This window comes from Coregonus lavaretus (genome assembly GCF_964263955.1).
Source record: "Coregonus lavaretus genome assembly, chromosome: 21".
NCBI lineage: Eukaryota > Metazoa > Chordata > Actinopteri > Salmoniformes > Salmonidae > Coregonus > Coregonus lavaretus.
Genome location: NC_140008.1, coordinates 33,815,476 through 33,839,332, shown reverse-complemented (window position 1 = coordinate 33,839,332; position 23,857 = coordinate 33,815,476). Strand labels below are relative to the sequence as shown.

The following is a 23,857-nucleotide window of genomic DNA, read 5'->3' as shown; positions in this document are numbered from 1 at the left end:
ATGAACGTGGTACCTTCAGGTGTTTGGAAATTGCTCACAAGGATGAACCAGACTTGTGGAGGTCTACAATTTGTTTTCTGAGGTCTTGGCTGATTTCTTTTGATTTTCCCATGATTAAAGGCACCGTCAACTTAGTTTATGTAAACTTCTGACCCACTGGAATTGTGATACAGTGAATTATAAGTGAAATAATCTGTCTGTAAACAATTGTTGGAAAAAGTTACTTGTGTCATGCACAAAGTAGATGTCCTAACCGACTTGACAAAACTATAGTTTGTTAACAAGAAATGTGTGGACTGGTTGAAAAACATGTTTTAATGACTCCAACCTAAGTGTATGTAAACTTCCGACTTCAACTGTACATAGGGCAGCAGCCTCTAAGGTGCAGGGTTGAGTAACCGGGTGGTAGCCGGCTAGTGAAGGTTATTTAACAGTCTGATGGCCTTGAGATAGAGAACCCAGGTCTGATTCACACACTGTCTATTGGCTTGTGTCTCTTATGTGAGGGTTGTGAGGGGTGCCAGGTACAGTGTGTACTCACCCAGGCAGGTGGGTAGCGTGGTTATGGGCATGGATCCGTGGCAGCTCTTCATGTTAACAGAGCAGGTGAGGTGGACGAACAGCGGCGGCATCTCAGGCTGAGGCCCCTCTGGCTCCAACAGGCTGTCTCCCTCTAGGATGCTGAAGGAGTCCTCATCCTGGTTCACCGTGTTGGAGTCAGACAGGGACTCATCCTCCCCCTCTCCCCCTGCTTCCCCCTCTCCGTCTGCCCCTATGCAACTCCGGCCTCCAGCCCTCTCCTGGTACTCCACCTCCAGGTCTGTGTCGCTCTCCATCATGATGCAACAGCCCGACATGTTCTCTGAGGTGCACAGGTGGAAGACATTAGGATGACATAGCACACAGGACTTATGACGTATCCTTAACTACATGTTCTCTGTCGTGCACAGGATGAGTATAGAGTATCTGATGTATTGTTAACTAGAAGATCTTAGGCGGGGGGTTACACCAAGTAATCCTAGCAACTAAAATACAAGGATCCTCACCGTCCTCTGTAGCAGGCTCAGCCTCTGAGACAACCTCTTCACTAAGTCGTCTCTCCTCTTCCCTATCAGAGTCCTTAGGAGAAGGACAAAACATTCAATAAGATTAAGAACACTATATTATTCACAGTCTCAGTTAGTTAGCACTGAACCAATGTTTCGGCAGCCAGTGCCATCTTCAGTGTCCTGAGGGTGGATACCAACCAGGCATTCACATACCACAGAGACTCAGAACAATGGATAGGAAATAACATACACATACCTCTTTCTTAGATGATGGTGGGCAGTAGTAGAAGTAGTGGGGATTGGAAGGCACGGTCTTGAAGTACTGAGCACCAATTTCCATGAATTTGTCCTGTTGAATATAGGTATTAGCTAGCTTTAAAACTGTTATATAACAAGAGCATCAAATTGTAACATAATTCATAATCCAACAAATGTCTTTCCATTCTAACATTATTTATCCTTCAGTTGTTTACCTGTATGATTTTGTGCAGGTCAGGGTAGACCTCACACTTCTGCTGAAGGTGGAGGAGGGACAGAGGGAACTCTGGTATCCTTGTGGTCCTGGGGGGTTCGTCCAGGCCGCGGGGGGAGTTTGGGGCCGAGGCCTTCCCCCTAGACTCTGCCTCACTCACGTCCTCCATCTCAATACTTGCAGATACAAGGTCGTCATATTCACTCATAGAGCACCATTCAGCACCGTCAATCAATAGTCTGAACCAAACAAGTACCAAAACAAACCAAACAAACAAAGGTCCTGTATATACCCACTCTGTGTGAATTAAGCTCTGGGCCAAGGTCAGATTACATTCTGAGGATCATTCTGTAGCCGACCTGGGTCGAATATGTATATAAAATATTTAATATACTTCAGGTGCCCTTGATTTAGTTTGTTAGGGAAATGGGATGGTCCCAAAAGTGCAAACTCAAGATTGTTTGTTTTAATTTATTTGATAATTAATAGTAGAAGGCTGCTCCAGCCAGAGACAAAACACACCAGTCAAACACACCTTGAGTACTTCAAATATTTGAAATGGGTAACTGCTCTGTAGGTCCCAGTAGTACCTGGATGAGGAAGCCATGGTTCCCCTCTTGACCGGCCCGTCCTCCTCTGCCTCGCCGACGGTGAAGGTGGCGGAGTTGCTGCTGTGACCCCTGACCCCGCCGTCTCCATGGCGCTCTCGGAACACCCGGATGTGTCCGCAGAGCGTCTGGAGGAAGGAAGTGATGTCTATCTCCTGGAGAGACTCCTCACAGTAGTCCATGGCTGTCAGCAAGTCCTGGGAACTGATGCTGTGGGACTGCTGCAGGCTGTGGTACACACCTAGGGGGAGAGAACACGATCATGCACACGCACGCACTTCAGATACATGCCTGCTCTGTCTTAATTCATCTTTCCACGATTCCTCAAATCTTATCTCCTCGCCTCCTTCTCAAGTGCATTAAAGGAGAACGTAAAAGTGGACGATCTCCAATGTAATCTGAAAATGAGGGGAGGAGAGAGGATGCAAGGAATATCTTAGCTACTAACTACATTATCAAAAACCTTCCACTATACTCTCAAATACGAATCTGGCCAACTATTCCACGGTTAGTTCAGTCAAGTACAGCACATAAATCCACATAAAAAAACAGTGCCTTCAGAAAGCACTCACACCCCTTGAGTTTTTTCCAGATTGTGTTGAATTGAAAATGGATTACATTGGGCCTCCCGGGTGGCGCAGCGGTCTAAGGCACTGCATCGCAGTGCTAGAGGCGTCACTACAGACCTGGGTTCGATCCCAGGCTGTATCACAACCGGCCATGATCGGGAGTCCCATAGCGCGGTGCACAATTGGCCTAGCGTCGTCCGGGTTAGGGGAGGGTTTGGCCGGGGTGCTTTACTTGGCTCATCGCGCTCTAGCGACTCCTTGTGGTGGGCCGGGCGCCTGCAGCCAGACCTCGGTCGTCAGGTGAACGGTGTTTCCTCCGACACATTGGTGAGGCTGGCTTCCGGGTTAAGCGGGCAGGTGTTAAGAAGCGCGGTTAGGCGGGTCATGGTTGGGGCGTTGCAGTGATGAGACAAGATCGAAATTGAAGCACCAGCGATTCGGTCAATAAAGAAGTGGTCAGATGACGCAGATCCTAAGCTACAGGACTGTTCCGGGATTCTTCCGATGGCTTCATCAATAAGTGCATTGATGACGTCGTCCCCATAGTGAACGTACGTACATACCCCAAACAGAAGCTATGGATTACAGGCAACATCCGCACTGACCTAAAGGGTAGAGCTGCCGCTTTCAAGGAGCAGGACTCTAACCCGGACGCTTATAAGAAATCCTGCTATGCCCTCCGACAAACTATCAAACAGGCAAAGCATCAATACAGGACTAAGATTGAATCGTACTACACCGGCTCCGACGCTTGTCGGATGTGGCAGGGCTATTACAGACTACAAAAGGGAAGCAAAGCCGCGAGCTGACCAGTGACACGAGCCTACCAGAGCACATAACACTGAAGCATGCATGAGAGCATCAGCTGTTCCGGATGACTATGTGATCACGCTCTCAGTCGCCGATGTGAGTAAGACCTTTAAACAGGTCAACATTCACAAGGCCGCAGGGCCAGACGGATTACCAGGACGTACTCAACTGGAAAGTGTCTTCACTGACATTTTCAACCTGTCCCTGACTGAGTCTGTAATACCAACATGTTTCAAGCAGACCACCATAGTCCCTGCGCCCAAGAACACTAAGGTAACCTGCCTAAATGACTACCGACCCATAGCACTCACGTCTGTAGCCATGAAGTGCTTTGAAAGGCTGATTATGGCTCACATCAACACCATTATCCCAGAAACCCTAGACCCACTCCAATTTGCATACCGCCCCCACAGATCCACAGATGATGCAATCTCTATTGCACTCCACACTGCCCTTTCCCACCTGGACAAAAGGAACACCTACGTGATAATGCTATTCATTGACTACAGCTCAGCGTAGTAGTTAGGACTAAACGCCTCCCTCTGCAACTGGATCCTGGACATCCTGACGGGCCGCCTCCAGGTGGTATGGGTAGGTAACAACATCTGCCACGCTTATCCTCAACACGGGGGCCCCTCAGGGGTGCGTGCTCAGTCCCCTCCTGTACTCCCTGTTCACCCATGACTGCATGGCCAGGCATGACTCCAACACCATCATTACGTTTTCTGACGACACAACAGTGGTAGGCCTGATCACCGACAACGATGAGACAGCCTATAGGAAGAAGGTCAGAGACCTAGCCGTGTGGTGCCAGGATAACAACTTCTCCCTCAATGTGATCAAGACAAAGGAGATGATTGTGGACTAGAGGAAAAAGAAGAGGACTGAGCACGCCCCCATTCTCGTCAACGGGGCTGTAGTGGAGCAGGTTGAGAGCTTCAAGTTCCTTGGTGTCCACATCACCAACAAACTACCATGGTCCAAACACACCAAGACAGTCGTGAAGAGGGCACGACAAAGTCTATTCCCCCTCAAGAGACTGAAAAGATTTGGCATGGGTCCTCAGATCCTCAAAAGGTTCTACAGCTTCACCATCGAGAGCATGCTGACTGGTTACATCACTGCCTGATATGGCAACTGCTCAGCCTCCGACCGCAAGACACTACAGAGGGTAGTGTGTACGGCCCAGTACATCACTGGGGCCAAGCTTCCTGCCATCCAGGACCTCTATACCAGGCGGTGTCAGAGGAAGGCCCTAAAATTTGTCAAAGACTCCAGCCACCCTAGTCATAGACTGTTCTCTCTGCTACCGCACGGCAAGCGGTACCGGAGCGCCAAGTCTAGGTCCAAAAGGCTTCTTAACAGCTTCTACCCCCAAGCCATAAGACTCCTGAACAGCTAATCAAATGGCTACCCAGACTATTTGCATTGTAGTCACTTTAACTCTACCTACATGTACATATTACCTCAATTACCTTGACTAACCTGTGCCCCCGCACATTGACTCTGTACCGGTACCCCCTGTATATAGCCTCGCTACTGTTATTTTACTGCTGCTTTTTAATTATTTGTAATTTTTATTTATCTACTTTTTACTTAACACTTATTTTTCTTAAACCTGCATTGTTGGTTAAGGGTTTGTAAGTAAGCATTTCACTGTAAGGTCTACACCTGTATTATTTGGCGCATGTGACAAAAACATGTTTGATTTGGGGAGAAAAAGGGGGTCAAACACACCAAAAATAAAAATAAAAACGATTTACATTGAGATTTTGTGGAATTATGTTTTTAATGGCTGTGATAGGATGGATCAACAACATTGTAGTTACTCCACAATACTAACCTAAATGACAGAGTGAAAAGGAAGCCTGTACAGAATAAAAATTATCCAAAACCTGCATCCTGTTTGCAATAAGGCACTAGAGTAAAACTGCTAAAATTTGGCAAAGAAATTAACTTTATGTCGTGAATACAAAGCGTTACGTTTGGGGCAAATCCAACACAACACATCACTGAGTACCACTCTTCATATGTTATGGGTATGCTTGTCATCGGCAAGGACTAGGGAGTTTTGAATGTTCCTGAGAGGCTTAGTTACAGTTTGGATCGGTTTGAAAATCTATGGCAAGACTTGAAAATGGCTGATCAAAAACCAACTTGACAGAGCTTGAAGAATTTTCAAAAGAATAATGTGCAAATGTTGTACAATCCAGCTGTGCAAAGCTCTTAGAGACTTACCCAGAAAGACACAAAGCTGTAATCCCATGTAGCTCAGTTGGTAGAGCATGGTGCTTGCATCGCCAGGGTTGTGGGTTCGTTTCCCACGGGGGACCAGTATGAAAATGTATGCACTCACTAACTGTAAGTCGCTCTGGATAAGAGCGTCTGCTAAATGACTAAAATGTAAATGTAAAAAATGTAATCACTGCCAAAGCTGATTCTAACATGTAGTGACCCAGGGGTGTGAATACTTATGCAAATGAGACATTTCTGTATTTGACTTTCAATACATTTGCTAAAAATTATTTTAAAAAAATATAACTTTGTCATTATGGGGTATTGTGTGTAGATTGGTGAGATTTATTTATTTTTAATCCATTTTTAATTCAGGCTGTAACACAACAAAATTAATACTTTCTGAAGGCACTATAATATACCCTAACAAATGAGTCAATACTTTTATCTGGATGTTGTTTATATCAAATTAATCTTGAGAGAACAGGTTTTAAATTGTGCTTTTTTTCAGTACCACAGGGTATACATTTTCTGTTAACCTCTCGACTCAGTGAGCAGTGAGCGAAAATATGCTGCCGTGGTGTGACTATATCTGCATGACAGACAGTCAGCACCTGAAATGTGCACCAATTTAAATCCATCAGGCTTGTCAGAGAGAAGCGGATATTTCGCCTCAACAGAGTTGTCTAGTGTGTGTGTGTGCGTGCATGCATGCGTCGTCTAGTTGCTCTCCTCCTGATTGACGTTTACAGATGCTTCTGCCAAGGAGCATAAAAGCCAATCCTGACAGTTTAAACACTCCTCTAATTGATTTTTCCGTCACTGGGATGACGCAGGTGAGAGATGGGGGCTGTCTGTCGTCGTGTTTAAAAAGCCCAGGCTTGCCCTGTGCTTGCCTTTGTAGTAGTGGAGGCGCTATCTTCGGGTCTATGTGTGTGTGTGTGTGTGTGTGTGTGTGTGTGTGTGTGTGTGTGTGTCGAGTCACAGGCCTAAAGGACTCTGTTCAACAGTAGTGCACTATATAGGGAATAGGGTGCAATGCACTGTTTAAAAGTAGTGTACTATATAGGGAATAGGGTGTAATTCCCTGATCAAAAGTAGTGTACTATATAGGGAATAGGAAGAGAATAAACTGCTAGCCTATACTGTGGTCAATAATAAACTTCTCCTGCCAACTGCTTTCCCCAGCACCAGTAGCCCATCTCATTTCCTTTTAGTGCCATAAAGCAGGGTACATTACCATTGGGTTCCTCTCTGCGTCAGTCATTTGCGAGTCAGAAGACAGAGGTACCGTATCTCATTTCCTGAGCAGTATATTTAAGGGGTGTTTTATGACGTCTGGCTGTCGCAGTGGTCAAATGCTAGCTACACAGACAGATTAAGCGGTCAGACTGGACTGGTCACCTTTGACTTAGTCTCTCGTGACAGGCTGTTACCAAAAATGTTAATGTCTGTCAGCGATACTTGCTGGCAGTAGTGTCTTACCTTTGACATAACACTGGTGGTAGTGCTCCTGTAGCAGGCTGCAGTAGTTGGCCAGCTCCTTATTTTTATGAGGCTGCGACATCAGGTCTGTCCAGGAGGAGGTGCTGCTGCGTTCCTGAGATAGAGATCTGCAGGGGGAAGAGGACAGACATCGGCCAGACAAACACACACACACCGGACACACACAAAAAAAAACAACACCGTTAGAGAAGAAGAAGAGGAGAAAGCTCAGAATCAGGAAGCCAAATAGTAGATCTGTGGAAGTAACATACAAGCCATAGAAAGGAGGGAGCATAGCCTAATCATTAGATATAACACGGTTATTTACACACCCCTTTGAAAACACAATCTCATCTCACCCCCCAATTAACATGCCGCATATCTCCTTTGCAAACACAGTCTCTAATCTCACGTCATAAAAAACACAAATCTCTGATGATATTTAATCTCTGTTAGAAAATAAACACACTGTCCAGCTCCATGTAATGTTGCATTATGCATTGAGGAGGATGCTGTTAAAGTCTATTAGCTTGAGGATGAGCGGTCACTGAACAACATTAGAGCTCCAAAGCGTGCTTTTTAACGGGGGAAATAAGCAGTTCCGAAAATGTATCCAATATGTCAATACTATGTGTCTAATGTTAATCTGAGATCAGCACATGGTCGGTCCTGTCCTATGATACACAAGTGTATAATTCCCATATTTGACTTGACTTGGAACTTGCGGATGAAAAAAAAAAAGTACCAAGGAACTTGTTTATTCATTAAAAACATGAATTGTTTAATCATAGGCTTAGAGGAGAGACTTTCATAGCACCACGCCCATGGCATCAAGTAGGGTCTGCAAAAGTCACCACAACCCCCAGAGAAGCATGAAAATACTACTGCAACTGCATGAACCAAATTTGATTTTCTGGGAACATGCAATTAGTTAGATATTGTCAGTTCACACAGCAGACATGTTGATTTTTGACAGTTCCACCCATTGGTATCTGACTGCAGAGAGAGAGACCGCCTCCTACAAGAAGCTATGAGCTCCAGCAAACATAAGTGCCTTGTGGAGTCAAGCCTTCAATTATGCAAATTAATATAAAGTCAAAATGTCTAGAGGTGACAGTCTTATCTGGAGGCAGATACCAACCTCCCAATAGCAACACAGGCCTGGAGTGAGTGAGAGAGAGATGCCCTCAGCCTCACCCACTTAGAGAGGAGGAGCAACCTCTCCCTGGTATGAAAAAGGAGGAGCTAGGAGCATGTGGCCAGGCCTAAGTCCCTCCCACAGGCACTGACTCGAAACCCCATCAATTAATCTTTCCATGAGTCCTTGTGTCTTTTCTCCTCACCTCCTTCTCAACCGTATTGGAGGAGAACGTCCAAGGTCCCTCCCTTCAGACCTTCTTCTCCTATGTCTTTTGAGAAAGATGCAAGGAGATAAGATGCAAGGAATTGAGGAAAGATTCATTGAGATTGATCTCACCACAGCTCTACACCAGGAAGGGACGGAGGGGAGGAGGAAGAGGAGGATGGGGGGGGGGGGGGGGGGGTAGGTGCGCAGCAGGATGATGGAAGCAGCAGCAAGCTAGCTGTGCTGTGCTGTGCTGTGCTGTGCTACCTGAACTTCATCTGCTGATACATCTCCCAGGAGTCAGCGTCTTGAGGTCTTTTTTCACCATAGTACAGGAAAACAATCAGAGATGCACAACGTTAGCATGGGGCTCAACCAACAACAATGAGCTTGCTGGTAGCCAATGTTAAGTGAAGGGTAGACTTATGAAGGGTATGAAGGGTATAATCTGGTATGGCATGGTAGGACTTCTGACTGTGAGCGTTTCAAGAGGCAGTCACATATGATGGATGGTAAGGTGATTAAACGGATGATAAGTAAAGTGCTGCATACACGGAGCCTTGGATCTGCCCTGTTCCGCTCACAACACCTGGGTTCAAATTGAATTTGTTTCCTCCTCAATACTCCTCAGTCCCAGACAGCTGGTTTTTCCACTTCTGAGAATATTCAAGTGATAACATTGAAGTGGGCAAGCTCCTTCCTCAATCAAGTGCAGCTAAAGTATTTGAAAGAAAACAAATCCTATTTGAACCCAGATGTGCTCCCCATCAGTAGTTCCAGTGTGTGTATGGGTGTGTGTTACTGGGTACCTGAAGAAGATGTCCCTTGGCTGCCTGTTAGAGTGGGGATTGAGTAGCTGATCCTTCAGAGAGTCCAGGGAACAGTTATAGACGTATACAGGGCAGCGCGGACGGGACAGGTCCCCTGAGCTCTGCTGGGACGCCTGGCGACTGAACGTGATGTGGAAGTCTCTCTTCTGGGGCTCAGCGAACTGCACCCCGTCCCTCTCCTCCACACCTGAGAGAGGGAGAGAGAGAGAGACAGAGACGAAAATCATTTCCAATTTGCTCAGGGAGCCCCATCCCTTTCCTTCCCTTTCACAACAGTAACATTATGTTATTGCAGAGCGAGAGACAGATAGAAATACAGAGGGTTGGGTTAGTGATGAGGTACAGTATGTTGGTAGGAAAGGACTAATGACACAATAATCCTATAGTACTTACCTGCACCTTTGGTGCCATTTTCTGGCTCAGAGGGACGGCTCTCCCAGTTGTCCTGCTCCACCGTGGAGCTCCCAGATCCAGGGGAGAGCAGGGGCGACCTGGGTCCCGCAGGACCACCACCACCAGGGGAGAGCATGGGGGACCTCAGCCCGCCACTCAACCCACCATCCAGCCCATTGGTGGAGCCAGAGTGAGAATCAGCCTGTGATTTGTTGCTGGTAGTCAGGGTGTCGTCATCATCTCCGTTATCCTGGGGCTCTGTCTCCAGCCCAGATGACATCAACATCTGGACATCTGCAGAGAAAACACAACAAAGTTCAATTCCAAGAGCTTTATTGACATATACCGTAAATGTTGTAATTTTAGTCATTTAGCAGACAGTCTTATCCAGAGCGACTTACAGTTACTGCATTCGTCTTAAGATAGCTAGGTGCTATAACCACATATCACAGGCATAGAACGTACATTTTTCCTCAATAACGTAGCTATCAGTAGAGTCAGAGCTGGGGGGGGGGGGGGGGTCATTATTATTAAAACAAAAAATTTGGGGGGGGGGGGGGGGTTAGCAACATCTATGAACACCAGCACTGTAGCTGTACCACTTTATGATGATAAGCATGTCGATCACAATCAGTTAAAACTAGCACATGATGCCAGGCTGGTGGCTAGCCTAAGTACATAGGATTCGTATGACTATCACACAACTACAGCAGAGCACAGAGAACAGTAGCGGGTACCTACCTGTGAAGGTGGAAGGGAGGAAGGTCAGTAGGATCTGTTGGGGGCTGATGTACTTGGCGTAACACTTCCACTGAGGGGTAGACCCATCCCTCTCCACTGGGACTGCCTCCTCATCCACCAGGTCTGCATTGCTGAAACTCTGAGAGAAAGAGGGGACAAACTGAGAGGCATAACTGAGCAGACAAGTGTTACAAAATAGACAAAAATAAGTTTTGCCCAAGGTGGACAGAGTTTCAATGAGAGGAAGAAGAGGGTAGTATAAACCATGTCTGGACATCCAAAACAGAACCTCTGGCCAACTGGTGGTTTTACATTGTTTTTACACTGCATAAAACCAATATCAATGCCAAGGAGAAACCTTCTGGATATCTTTCCCTGAAGAGAGAATGCAGACTGGTTAAAAGGTTTACCTGAAGGGTACTGGTTGATCCTGTAACCTCCTTACTGCTCCCTGTAGTGTGGAAGGACATCACTGTGTCCTGTCTCTCTGGAGGTTTCAGGCACTCTTCTGTCAAGGGAAAGTAACAATACCAATCACTCAATCAATCAAAACATTGAAAGGAACCACATTGGCAAGGCAATTAAAACATGTGTGCAGGAGTATAGGATGTTGTTACATAATTAATACAATCATTAGCAGGATTCTGTTCTTTTCAGTCAGTCAACATGTATTTATAACGCCATTTCTACATCAACAGTTGTCACAAAGTGCTTTACATGAACCCAGCCTAGACCCCAAAGAACAAGCAGGTGCATAGCAGAAGCACACATTTACAATGCCTACCTCTGATGACAGGTAGAGAGAAGGGTGCAACATGTCCGTCTCGTTCCCTGTCTAGGATGTGATGCATGAAGGTGACGTTGTCCTGGTCAGCCAATGGGATCTCCCGGTCACTGAGCTCCTGTTGCAAGCTGCTGTGGAACAGGCTCAGCAGGAGCTCGTTGGGAATATAGGGGGTACTCTGGGACACCTCCTCATTCTCCACTGCAAGACACACAAATAAGTATCCATTAATTCATCCACCATCTTCAGAATATTGCAGCGACAACACCTAGCGACCAAGTCAAGATGTAATGGCTAAGGTGTTGGGCTAACAGTCGCAGGGACTCAGGTTTGAGCGATTCCTTGAATTTGCTAAAATTTATAAATTAATGTTTGATAACAATAAGATCCTTGAAGACATTATAACATGATAAAATTCACCTCTGCTGAGAGTGAGGAAGAAGATTTCTATCTGTTGGCACTTGGGCAGCAGCTCTATGAGGTCAAACTGGAAGGGAACAGTGTGGATGCAGTCCTCAGAGGCTGGGGGTTCCCCTGCAGCGGGCCCGATGGGAGGGTACACCTGCTCCTTGTTCTGGCACAGCTGGCTCAGGTACTCAAACGTCATCATGGTGGACATACACGTCAGATCCCGGGGGAAGATCTGTGGATAAAGTAAACTCACAATTGTATTTATTTATTTATATATGTATATTAACCCCCCTCTTCGGAAGACACATATATTTTTTGGTTTTTACATATTTTCTGCTACATATACATTTTACATTTTAGTCATTTAGCAGACGCTCTTATCCAGAGCGACTTACAGTTAGTGAGTGCATACATTTTCATACTGGCCCCCCATGGAAAATGAACCCACAACCCTGGTGTTGCAAGCGCCATGCTCTACCAACTGAGCTCCAGGGGACTGTAGATACATTTTATATATATATTTTACATATACATTTTAGATACATGGTACTTTTATATACAGAAATCATATACAATAATACATTACTGAACATAAACTCTTTAATCCCACCCCTCAGCCACTCTCAGCCGATCCCACCTATCACCATAGACCACCCTCATTTGGTTTCCATGTGCCAAATATTTTTCAATTGTGCTGTGATGTGTAAATTAATTTTCTACCTTTCTAATAGCATAGTATCCTCAGATTGTGAGCTAAAGATGAAAACCTTTCCTACGAGTATTATTATATTACTGATTGATTGACTATGGCTTTCCAAATCGCCCAACACTGCTATTTGTAAGATTAATTTGAAGTGAATGTTATGTTTTTTAACCATTCCTGAACCTGTGACCAGAAACAACCTACATAGGGGCAATACCAGAATACATTATCTAGTGATTCTGTCTCTTCGCAGCAAAATCTACAGAGCTGAGACTGTTGTATGCCCCATATATACACAGTGCATTCGGGAAAGTATTCAGACCCCTTCCCTTTATCCACATTTTGTTACATTAAAGCTTTAGTCTAAAATTGACTAAATACAAATATGTTCTTATCAATCTACACACAATACCCCATAATGACAAAGCGAAAAAAGGGTTTTATAATTTTTTCCACATATAAAAAACAGAAATACCTTATTTAAATAAGTATTCAGACCCTTTGCTATGAGACTCGAAATTGAGATCAGGTGCATCCTGTTTCCATTGATCATCCTTGAGATGTTTCTACAACTTGATTGGAGTCCACCTGTGGTCAATTCAATTGATTGGACATGATTTGGAAAGGCACACACCTGTCTATATAAGGTCACACAGTTGACAGTGCATGTCAGAGCAAAAACCAAGCCATGAGGTCAAAGGAATTGTCCGTAGAGCTCCGAGACAGGATTGTGTTGAGGCACAGATCTGGGGAAGGGTACCAAAACATGTCTGCAGTATTGAAGGTCCCCAAGAACATAGTGGCCTCCATTATTCTTAAATGGAAGAAGTTTGGAACTCCAAGACTCTTCCTAGAGCTGGCCACCTGGCCAAACTGAGCAATCGGGGGAGAAGGGCCTTGGTCAGGGAGGTGACCAAGAACCCGATGGTCACTCTCTCTGACAGAGCTCCAGAGTTCCTCTGTGGAGATGAGTGAACCTTCCAGAAGGACAACCATCTCTGCAGCACTCCACCAATCAGGCCTTTATGGTAGAGTGGCCAGACGGAAGCCACTCCTCAGTAAAAGGCACAAGACAGCCCGCTTGGAGTTTGCCAAAAGGCACCTAAAGGACTCTCAGACCATGAGAAACAAGATTCTCTGGTCTGATGAAACCAAGATTGAACACTTTGGCCTGAATGCCAAGCGTCATGTCTGGAGGAAACCTGGTACCATCCCTATGGTGGTGGTAGCATCCTGCTGTGGGGATGTTTTTCAGCGGCAGGGACTGGGAGACTAGTCAGTATCGAGGGAAAGATGAACAGAGTAAAGTACAGAGAGATCCTTCATGAAAACCTGCTCCAGAGCGCTCAGGACCTCAGACTGGGGTGAAGGTTCCCCTTCCACAATTTACTCCATTTTAGAATAAGGCTGAAAAAGTCAAGGGGTCTGAATACTTTCCGAATGCACTTTATAGCATTCTGTTGGTGGCAATAATTTTGTTTAATAATTTAAATCGAAAACATTTGAAGTGTTGAATCAAGTGTTGTTTTTTGTATCAGTACATATAACGTGCCATGTAATCGGCACATCGAAAATCTCTTCTTTTTTTTGCAACCTGTATTACATTTACATTTTAGTCATTTAGCAGACGCTCTTATCCAGAGCGACTTTACAGTTAGTGAGTGCATACATTTTTTTTTTCTTCTTACTGGCCCCCCATGGGAATCGAACCCACAACCCTGCCGTTGCAAGTGCCATGCTCTACCAACTGAGTTACACGGGGTCTGTACGGTGCAGCTGGCAACATTTTTGTCCTCAAATGAAACTGGTATATTTTCCAATTCCTTTCAGCCAATTTGTATCTTTAATATATAGCTGACAAACAAGTTCCCTACCTTCCCTCTCTTCCAATTGCCTCCTCCATATTTGTGGTAATGCTGCAATCAGTTAGTTGTAAGTTAGGATTGAGCAGACAACTTTTGATGCCAGCAAGAATGAGACCAGGAACTAGTCAAGACGGCTAGCTTGTTTAAGCCTCCTCCATGTACAGTGGGGAGAACAAGTATTTGATACACTGCCGATTTTGCAGGTTTTCCTACTTACAAAGCATGTAGAGGTCTGTAATTTTTATCATAGGTACACCTCAACTGCGAGAGACGGAATCTAAAACAAAAATCCAGAAAATCACATTGTATGATTTTTAAGTAATTAATTTGCATTTTATTGCATGACATAAGTATTTGATACATCAGAAAAGCAGAACTTAATATTTGGTACAGAAACCTTTGTTTGCAATTACAGAGATCATACGTTTCCTGTAGGTCTTGACTAGGTTTGCACACACTGCAGCAGGGATTTTGGCCCACTCCTCCAAACAGACCTTCTCCAGATCCTTCAGGTTTCGGGGCTGTCGCTGGGCAATACGGACTTTCAGCTCCCTCCAAAGATTTTCTATTGGGTTCAGGTCTGGAGACGGGCTAGGCCACTCCAGGACCTTGAGATGCTTCTTACGGAGCCACTCCTTAGTTGCCCTGGCTGTGTGTTTCGGGTCGTTGTCATGCTGGAAGACCCAGCCACGACCCATCTTCAATGCTCTTACTGAGGGAAGGAGGTTGTTGGCCAAGATCTTGTGATACATGGCCCCATCCATCCTCTCCTCAATATGGTGCAGTCGTCCTGTCCCCTTTGCAGAAAAGCATCCCCAAAGAATGATGTTTCCACCTCCATGCTTCACGGTTGGGATGGTGTTCTTGGGGTTGTACTCATCCTTCTTCTTCCTCCAAACATGGCGAGTGGAGTTTAGACCAAAAATATCTATTTTTGTCTCATCATACCACATGACCTTCTCCCATTCCTCCTCTGGATCATCCAGATGGTCATTGGCAAACTTCAGACGGGCCTGGACATGCGCTGGCTTGAGCAGGGGGACCTTGCGTGCGCTGCAGGATTTTAATCCATGACGGCGTAGTGTGTTACTAATGGTTTTCTTTGAGACTGTGGTCCCAGCTCTCTTCAGGTCATTGACCAGGTCCTGCCGTGTAGTCCTGGGCTGATCCCTCACCTTCCTCATGATCATTGATGCCCCACGAGGTGAGATCTTGCATGGAGCCCCAGACCGAGGGTGATTGACCGTCATCTTGAACTTCTTCCATTTTCTAATAATTGCGCCAACAGTTGTTGCCTTCTCACCAAGCTGCTTGCCTATTGTCCTGTAGCTCATCCCAGCCTTGTGCAGGTCTACAATTTTATCCCTGATGTCCTTACACAGCTCTCTGGTCTTGGCCATTGTGGAGAGGTTGGAGTCTGTTTGATTGAGTGTGTGGACAGGTGTCTTTTATACAGGTAACGAGTTCAAACAGGTGCAGTTAATACAGGTAATGAGTGGAGAACAGGAGGGCTTCTTAAAGAAAAACGAACAGGTCTGTGAGAGCCGGAATTCTTACTGGTTGGTAGGTGATCAAATACTTATGTCATGCAATAAAAATGCAAATTAATTACTTAAAAATCATACAATGTGATTTTCTGGATTTTTGTTTTAGATTCCGTCTCTCACAGTTGAAGTGTACCTATGATAAAAAGGTACCTCTACATGCTTTGTAAGTAGGAAAACCTGCAAAATTGGCAGTGTATCAAATACTTGTTCTCCCCACTGTATATCTCATTAGGTCAGAGGTTTCCTTAACTGCATGGGGGTGATAGTTTGTAGTGTGATGTATTTTACAATCCATTGAGGTACTTAAAACCGTATTGTAATCTCCCACCATAATAATAGATACTTTTGTTACTTGTGAGCTCAATAGATTATTATATATATTTTCGAAGAAGTGTGAATCATCATTATTTGACCCATATAGATTAATTAGCCAGATCTGTTTTTGGTCCAATAGCATATTTAAAAGGATCCATCTTCCTTGAGGATCTGTTTGCACAAATCAGATCAACATTGTTGTTATTTAATATAATCCCCCCGTTTGAGTGTCTTTGCCCATGATAAAAATATATTTCTCCCTCCCAGTCCTTTTTCCACCCAACCTCATCTATATTTTCAGAGTGAGTTTCCTGTAAACGATAGATAGTTTCAAATATACTTAACACAACCAATGTTTGTAAACTTACCATCAAAAAGCGTCATGATTATTAAGTGTCCATATAGCTGTACCATAATATTTGCACTGTTAAGCATACTGTAGCTGCAACTGTGTAAACCTCCAATTGTCTTAACATTCCACCCACTAAAACCTCCCCCCATATCTCGGAGGTCTGTTGTCACTAAGACCATCAGACCATCTCCCTGACACATGACGCACCTTCGCGTCCTAAGGCAAACCTTTGGCCGCCAATTGGCATAGGCCAGAGGGAAAAATGGGCAGTCCCATGATAACATAATTCAATACTGCCACCCTTCACTCACACATTCAAAGCCACATAGGTCTATTGTATATCTATGAGGGTGCTTTTTAAGACAGAACTAACCAAATAACATGGAAATCAGTCAGAAAAAGACAATAATAACAATAATAATAACAGATAATATTAATATAAATAATAACAGCACAATATTATAGATTCGTGCTCATACTGTCCCCTGTAGCTCAGTTGGTAGAGCATAGTGCTTGCAACGCCAGGGTTGTGGGTTCGTTTCCCACGGGGGGCCAGTATGAAAATGTATGCACTCACTAACTGTAAGTCGCTCTGGATAAGAGCGTCTGCTAAATGACTAAAATGTAAAATGTATTAAGAAAGTCCTAGCAAAGGCTATAAGCATGTCAGCCTAGCCTGCTCAGTTCATTGGATCCAATTGTTTGAAAAAATGAAGAGAAAAATACCCATAAATATCACAAGACCAGTTATTTATGTCCATTACAAGCACGCTGCCTATTGGCAGAGAGACATCTTTCATGTAGTCCTTATTATATCCTGTTATATTCGGAACATACATTTTAACAGCCGCTAATGACTTCCTGTAAAATGTTGTCTTACGCATCACACTACCCATGAAGGGATACATAAGTTTAACTTACTATCAAGCCTGACACAGCCATGGCACGATAGTAAAGACGACATGCAGTACTGACAATCTAGAACGAGCAAACCTGTAAAACCAACCCGCTCTCCACCCACACACATTTTGTTTTTATTCTATGGTCGTTTCTCTATGACCTCGGCTGTTTTACACATACTGACCGCCTGTGGTATCCCCTGGTAGGTGAGCTCCTGGAAGTGTCTATGTTGGTCTCTGGGGCTCCATACTGTCCCACTCTGAGGCTCTACCCAACACTCTGTCACCAGGTTGAGCTCTGTGTCCACATCAATGGCCTCCACCTCTGTTTCGTTGTCATCGTCTGTGGAGAAACTGGAGACCCCATGATGGAAGACAAGGGGTCAGGACAGGAGGAGACATACAGAAGCTTATTCAGCAATAGCACCATTTACTGACTAAATAACCAGCAAAATATACCAAAGTGTTCAAAAGGTTAAAAAAAATATATATATATGTTATTATAAATGTTTAATATTTGAAGATACAGTTGGAGAATGTGTATAATTTGTGGAACTGGTGGAAAAAAGCAATAGAACCAATGGCCAAATATTCTATGGAATTCAGTCTGACCTGTCCTTGGTAGAGGTGGAGTGAGGTGGAAACAGGATATACTGGACGATACAGGTGTGACTTTCTCTGTCCACCGCCTCTGGCATCCCCTACGAGCACACCATCACAAGTCATCATTACAATGGGATTTTTATAGGAATTCAATGCAAACACTATACAGTAATAAACTGTCTGGCCTCAATATGTCCAGATTAGAACATATGTATGTGTGTATTGTGTAGAATAATCTTCCTTTCAGTGTTAATGTAGACAGCGCTACATTAGTATTTTTTGGTTACAATTTAACAATTTTACTTATGAAGGACTCAAAGGTTTTGTGAGAGGGTTTTTGTACTGAGTTCATCTGGGTTTAGTAAATGTTTGCTGTCCCTAAGTGTCCCAGTACCCCAGCATGCTACTCTCACCTTCATTGGCAGTTCAGTCACCATGTTGACTATGCCCTCTCCACTGGAAGCAAAATGAAAGCCCTCAGAGAGGCGAATCCTGGGGAAACATCAATAAACATTTTCAGCCAACAAGTCAGATGATGTTAGTACCCCTAAGACCTTCCTAACAACTCTCTGATATGATAATGATGATGACTTCATTTATATTCATATGGAGAGTCTTTCTGTGTCATAAAGCATGTCAGCATACAGATATTCATGTAAACAGCCGTACAGCAAATCACAAACACTACATACATAGTGCACGAGTCAGGTAACATTAGACATGCCAGTGGGACTCACTCAGACAGCATGGACAGTATATGAGCCACAGCCTGCAGCGGTACGGTAGATCCCAGGCCGTTCTGCACCGTCCACACCCACCGCTGGTGGAGGAAGTAGCGTGACAGAGACGCCAGCGTGGATGAGGCCGTCCGATTGGCTGCCATGCTGAGGGGCACGGTCATGTTGATGGGCTGGGTGAAGTTCTCCATGTTCAGAATAAACGGGGTCCGGAAGTCTGACGGGAGCTTCTCGTACCTACAGGAGGAGATTGGACACCGTTAGATTCAGAGTACCGGTACTCATGTTTATAATTGGGTAAAATGTCTTCATAATCCAAATTTAGGTCTGATACTTTATGTTTTATGACCTCAATAATTGTAATCTACAGTAATAAGCCACATAACTGAAAAAATGGCCATGCTCAAGGCACAAATCTGACAACATTCCACTGACCTGATGAGTAGTTTCTCCAGAGGTTTGTTGAGGACCACCACACATGGCCGGTCAGACAGCGCAGGTTTGGGAGCAGGGAGAGGAGGAGACTTGGAGGGGGACGCGTGCCCCAGAATCTTCCTCTTGGTCTTTGGCGTAGCCTCCTTGTTCTGGACGCGGTGAGGGAAGCGAAGCCTCAGGATCTGTTCCCGCAGCTCATCCACTATCTGTGGGCCAGAGAAAAGGTTGGGCTGAAGAATAGGATGGGTTGGTTCCCTCGCAGACAGTTCAGCTTAGTTCACTTGCCTTTATTGGCCTTGTTCATTATTCTTTTTTTGCATCTTCAGCAATGAGTTAACAATCAACATTTACATAAACGGCAACTAAAGGTCACACCAACAGAGGGTTGCAGCATTCTGAGAAAAAAAGGTGACGTTTCACCTAGCGACTGACATCTTTCTGCTTGTTAGTTCCATTTAGTGAGGAGAAATAGGCACAGCTCTTGAGATTAAAAATATAGATTTTATTCAAAAATGGTTAGAAGTGTTTCTGGTTTGGACCATGTCCCATACCTTGTTCCTGGTGTGGGCCAGGGTGCCGATAGGGAAGCCCAGCCTCAGCACCATGCAGGGAGCCTTGGAGATCAGACGCACCAGATAGAAGGAGTTGGGGGGCTGGTCAGAGGCACTGGGGACAGAACAGGACATTCATTAAAACCTTACTCAAGTCATTTACTGTAGCTCAATCCAGACCTGGGTTAAGATAGTATGTGTTTTCTTTCAAATATTTTGAGCATGTGATTGAATATGCCTCAAGTGGTTTTGCCATTTTGAGACTATTCCATTTGTTCATTCAATCACAGTTTAAGTATTTGAAAGAAAAAACAAACACTATTTAAACACAGTTCTATCTCACTCCACAATGTGAACAACATTTCCCATGAGTCTCTCTGCCTCTACCTGTATATGAGCTTGACATATGAGTATCCCTCCACCAGTACAAAGCTGCTCCAGTCCCTCAGTAAAGAGGTGAGGGCTGAGTGGGAGATACGACACTGGATGGTGCTGAAACGCCCGTTACTACCGGCAGTGTGGAGGTGCTTGGGCACAGGCCTGCAGAGAAGACAAGACAGGAGATCACCATTACAATGACTGGGGAAATAATAAACAAATGTATTCTGAAGTTGTTGGTACGTAGACCTGAAATAGTTTTTAAAAAAGATTCTACCTAGATTTGACTAATTATACTAAATTACTGGGAGAGGACTGCTCTCAGTGATGCATCACTTTACAGTACATCTAAAAGGAGAAATGTAATCAGTATGAATTAACAACATTGTAATTTAAGACACTGACACCAGAAGTTAGTGTAGTATCTATAAACCATCTCTCACATGTCATGCTCCAGGATTATGGCAATGCGGTGCATGTGAAGCCATCTCTGCCAGAAGTTGGCGTCCATGGACAGGATAGGCTTCCAGTAGGAGGCAAACTGGGACTGGGAGGAGTCCTTAGAGCCACTGTGCTGGAGGGAGAGAACCTGAAGGAAACAGCATAGGAACACTGTGACTATCTGTCCTTAGGTTACTAGGATCAATGGCCCATATTCATAAAGTGTCTCAGAGCAGTCGGATATAGGATCAGTTTTGCCTTTGTGATTATAAGATCAGTTTTGTATTTTAGACCATAATGAATAAAACTATGGAAAGTGGGGACCTGATCCGAGATCAGCTTTATGAATATAGGCCAATGTAAGAATGAATTTGAAAAGTCAGTGCTAGTAAGAGTAAAGGAGTCACCCGAGCAGACAGAGGACATACCGGCGTGGTGGATCCAGGTGGGATGTAGAAGAGGGGAACTCCGTTCTTGGTGCTCTCAGGGATGGTGTAGTTCTCTGGGAGAGAGTTAAAGGACTGCAGGTGGACCAGCATCTGATCTGTCTGGTTTATACTGTGAAGAAAAAGAGCATAATAACATGTGTTTTAACAGGAGAAATGCAGAGTATACACTTACAAAATCTTGTACTTGGAATTCAATTCGGTGTTTCCCCTATATTCACTGACACCACTCCAAATTATTATTATTATAATTATTTGTTTTAATAATTTCCGGAATAATAAAACGTTTTCAGTGTTAACTTAAACGAATAAAACCAGAGATAAGTATATACAATTGATAATGGAGCTACAGTATATAAACTCAGCAAAAAAAGAAACGTCCCTTTTTCAGGACCCTGTCTTTCAAAGATAATTCGTAAAAATACAAATAACTTCACAGATCTTCATTGTAAAGGGTTTAAACACTGTTTCCCATGCTTGTTCAATGAACCATAAACAATTAATGAACATGCACCTGTGCAACGGTCGTTAAGACACTAACAGCTAACAGACGGTAGGCAATTAAGGTCACAGTTACGAAATCTTAGGACAGTAAAGAGGCCTTTCTACTGACTCTGAGAAACACCAAAAGAAAGATGCCCAGGGTCCCTGCTCATCTGCGTGAACGTGCCTTAGGCATGCTGCAAGGAGGCATGAGGACTGCAGATGTGGCCAGGGCAATTAATTGCAATGTCCGTACTGTGAGACGCCTAAGACAGCGCTACAGGGAGACAGGACGCAGTGGCAGCCCACGTGTAACAACACCTGCACAGGATCGGTACATCCAAACATCACACCTGTGGGACAGGTACAGGATGGCAACAACAACTGCCCAAATTACACCAGGAACGCACAATCCCTCCATCAGTGCTCAGACTGTCCGCAATAGGCTGAGAGAGGTTGGACTGAGGGCTTGTAGGCCTGTTGTAAGGCAGGTCCTCACCAGACATCACCGGCAACAACGTCGCCTATGGGCACAAACCCACCGTCGCTGGACCAGACAGGACTGGCAAAAAGTGCTCTTCACTGACGAGTCGCGGTTTTGTCTCACCAGGGGTGATGGTCGTATTTGCGTTTATCGTCGGAGGAATGAGCGTTACACCGAGGCCTGTACTCTGGAGTGGGATCGATTTGGAGGTGGAGGGTCCGTCATGGTCTGGGGCGGTGTGTCACAGCATCATCGGACTGAGCTTGTTGTCATTGCAGGCAATCTCAACGCTGTGCGTTACAGGGAAGACATCCTTGTGGTACCCATCCTGCAGGCTCATCCTGACATGACCCTCCAGCATTACAATGCCACCAGCCATACTGCTCGTTCTGTGCGTGATTTCCTGCAAGACAGGAATGTCAGTGTTCTGCCATGGCCAGCGAAGAGCCCGGATCTCAATCCTATTGAGCACATCTGGGACCTGTTGGATCGGAGGGTGAGGGCTAGGGCCATTTCCCCCAGAAATGTCCGGGAACTTGCAGGTGCCTTAGTGGAAGAGTGGGGTAACATCTCACAGCAAGAACTGGCAAATCTGGTGCAGTCCATGAGGAGGAGATGCACTGCAGTACTTAATGCAGCTGGTGGCCACACCAGATACTGACTGTTACTTTTGATTTTGACCCCCCCTTTGTTCAGGGACACATATTCAATTTCTGTTAGTCACATGTCTGTGGAATCTTGTTATGTTCATACAACTATTTACACATGTTAAGTTTGCTGAAAATAAACGCAGTTGACAGTGAGAGGACATTTCTTTTTTTGCTGAGTTTATATATGTTTAAATCATAATCTTTGAGAACTAACAATCATCAAAATAAAAACTAGACATTTAGGGAGAATCTAACACTTAAAAAATGTCATGGCATGGGGACCCCATTGATTTTGTTATAATGTTTGAGTCACTCAGATAGCATAGGACACGGCATAAGACATGGCAAAATGTGTAGAATTGCTTTAAAACAATTTTAAGTAGGTTCTATGATTATCTATTATAGGAGTAACACTAAAATATATATTTTTCAATAGAATAGTATCCTTAACAATGAGCTGTATCAGTGTGTTTCCCTAGCAGTTTCCTTAGGCAGCTTGATACAGCTGAGTCAAAGGTCACCTCTGCAGTGTGTTCCAGAAGCGCCTGATGACGGAGGTGCGGTAGGTTGAAGTGATGGGTTTCCTCATGGTGCAGCTGATATCATGAAGGATGTCGTAGCTTCCCTCCATGGTGACCTCTACCCAAGTGGTCCTCTTGGCAGGGTCCAGGGGCCACTGGGCCACCGCCAGGTACTCTATACGCATGTTGTGTTTCCAAAGCAACACCAGCTTCACCTCAAGCTGGGTGCCACCTAGAGGAGGGACCAAAACACAAACTGAAACATTGCCTTTATATAAATAGTTTGGTTTATTTAATACTGTATACAGTAAGTCTGGAAAAGTGGAAGAAAGTTGGCCTTGTGGATGCACTTGCAGTAAAACAGATGTTCTATATCGTGGGTCTTGTGTGGACAGTAGAAAGTAACTTTAATGTTAGGCTTGAGGCTAATCTCGCCCACCAGCCTGCTCTCTCTCTCTCTCTCTGTCGAGACTTCTGGTTTCTGAGCGCCTCAGAACAGGACTTGACTAGAAGTCTATGGCAGGAGCAGACAAAACAACCGCTTGCTTTAATTGGCTGATCTCTCAGTCCATCACCATCTAGCACAAGCCTTAGAACCTCCTCTCTACATTGTGGATTTCAAAGTGCAAGCAGTGCAACTGAATCAGAAAGTCTGCATCTTAGAACTAGTTTTCACATATAAACGTTATATGCCAATCAGAATCAATTGGGCTTC

The 23,857-nt window shown here is 44.6% G+C and overlaps 1 protein-coding gene across 1 annotated transcript in view; it reads right to left on the bottom strand.

The window, feature by feature from the left end:
- Window positions 1-23,857, bottom strand: part of LOC311149011 (KICSTOR complex protein SZT2-like) — a 130,346-nt gene that overhangs the window by 90,454 nt on the left and 16,035 nt on the right. The window contains exons 10-32 of the mRNA XM_084186082.1: window positions 23,143-23,374; window positions 20,987-21,116; window positions 20,561-20,706; window positions 20,127-20,279; window positions 19,740-19,854; window positions 19,189-19,394; window positions 18,754-18,990; window positions 18,430-18,508; window positions 18,026-18,114; window positions 17,599-17,767; window positions 11,742-11,964; window positions 11,322-11,522; window positions 10,948-11,045; window positions 10,538-10,676; window positions 9,797-10,090; window positions 9,383-9,590; window positions 8,841-8,888; window positions 7,229-7,356; window positions 2,112-2,370; window positions 1,523-1,697; window positions 1,306-1,398; window positions 1,047-1,119; window positions 542-862 (exon numbers count right to left, since the gene is read on the bottom strand). Of these exons, the coding sequence (XP_084042208.1) occupies window positions 542-862; window positions 1,047-1,119; window positions 1,306-1,398; window positions 1,523-1,697; window positions 2,112-2,370; window positions 7,229-7,356; window positions 8,841-8,888; window positions 9,383-9,590; window positions 9,797-10,090; window positions 10,538-10,676; window positions 10,948-11,045; window positions 11,322-11,522; window positions 11,742-11,964; window positions 17,599-17,767; window positions 18,026-18,114; window positions 18,430-18,508; window positions 18,754-18,990; window positions 19,189-19,394; window positions 19,740-19,854; window positions 20,127-20,279; window positions 20,561-20,706; window positions 20,987-21,116; window positions 23,143-23,374 (3,816 nt within the window). The remainder of the gene's footprint in view (window positions 1-541; window positions 863-1,046; window positions 1,120-1,305; window positions 1,399-1,522; window positions 1,698-2,111; window positions 2,371-7,228; window positions 7,357-8,840; window positions 8,889-9,382; window positions 9,591-9,796; window positions 10,091-10,537; window positions 10,677-10,947; window positions 11,046-11,321; window positions 11,523-11,741; window positions 11,965-17,598; window positions 17,768-18,025; window positions 18,115-18,429; window positions 18,509-18,753; window positions 18,991-19,188; window positions 19,395-19,739; window positions 19,855-20,126; window positions 20,280-20,560; window positions 20,707-20,986; window positions 21,117-23,142; window positions 23,375-23,857) is intronic.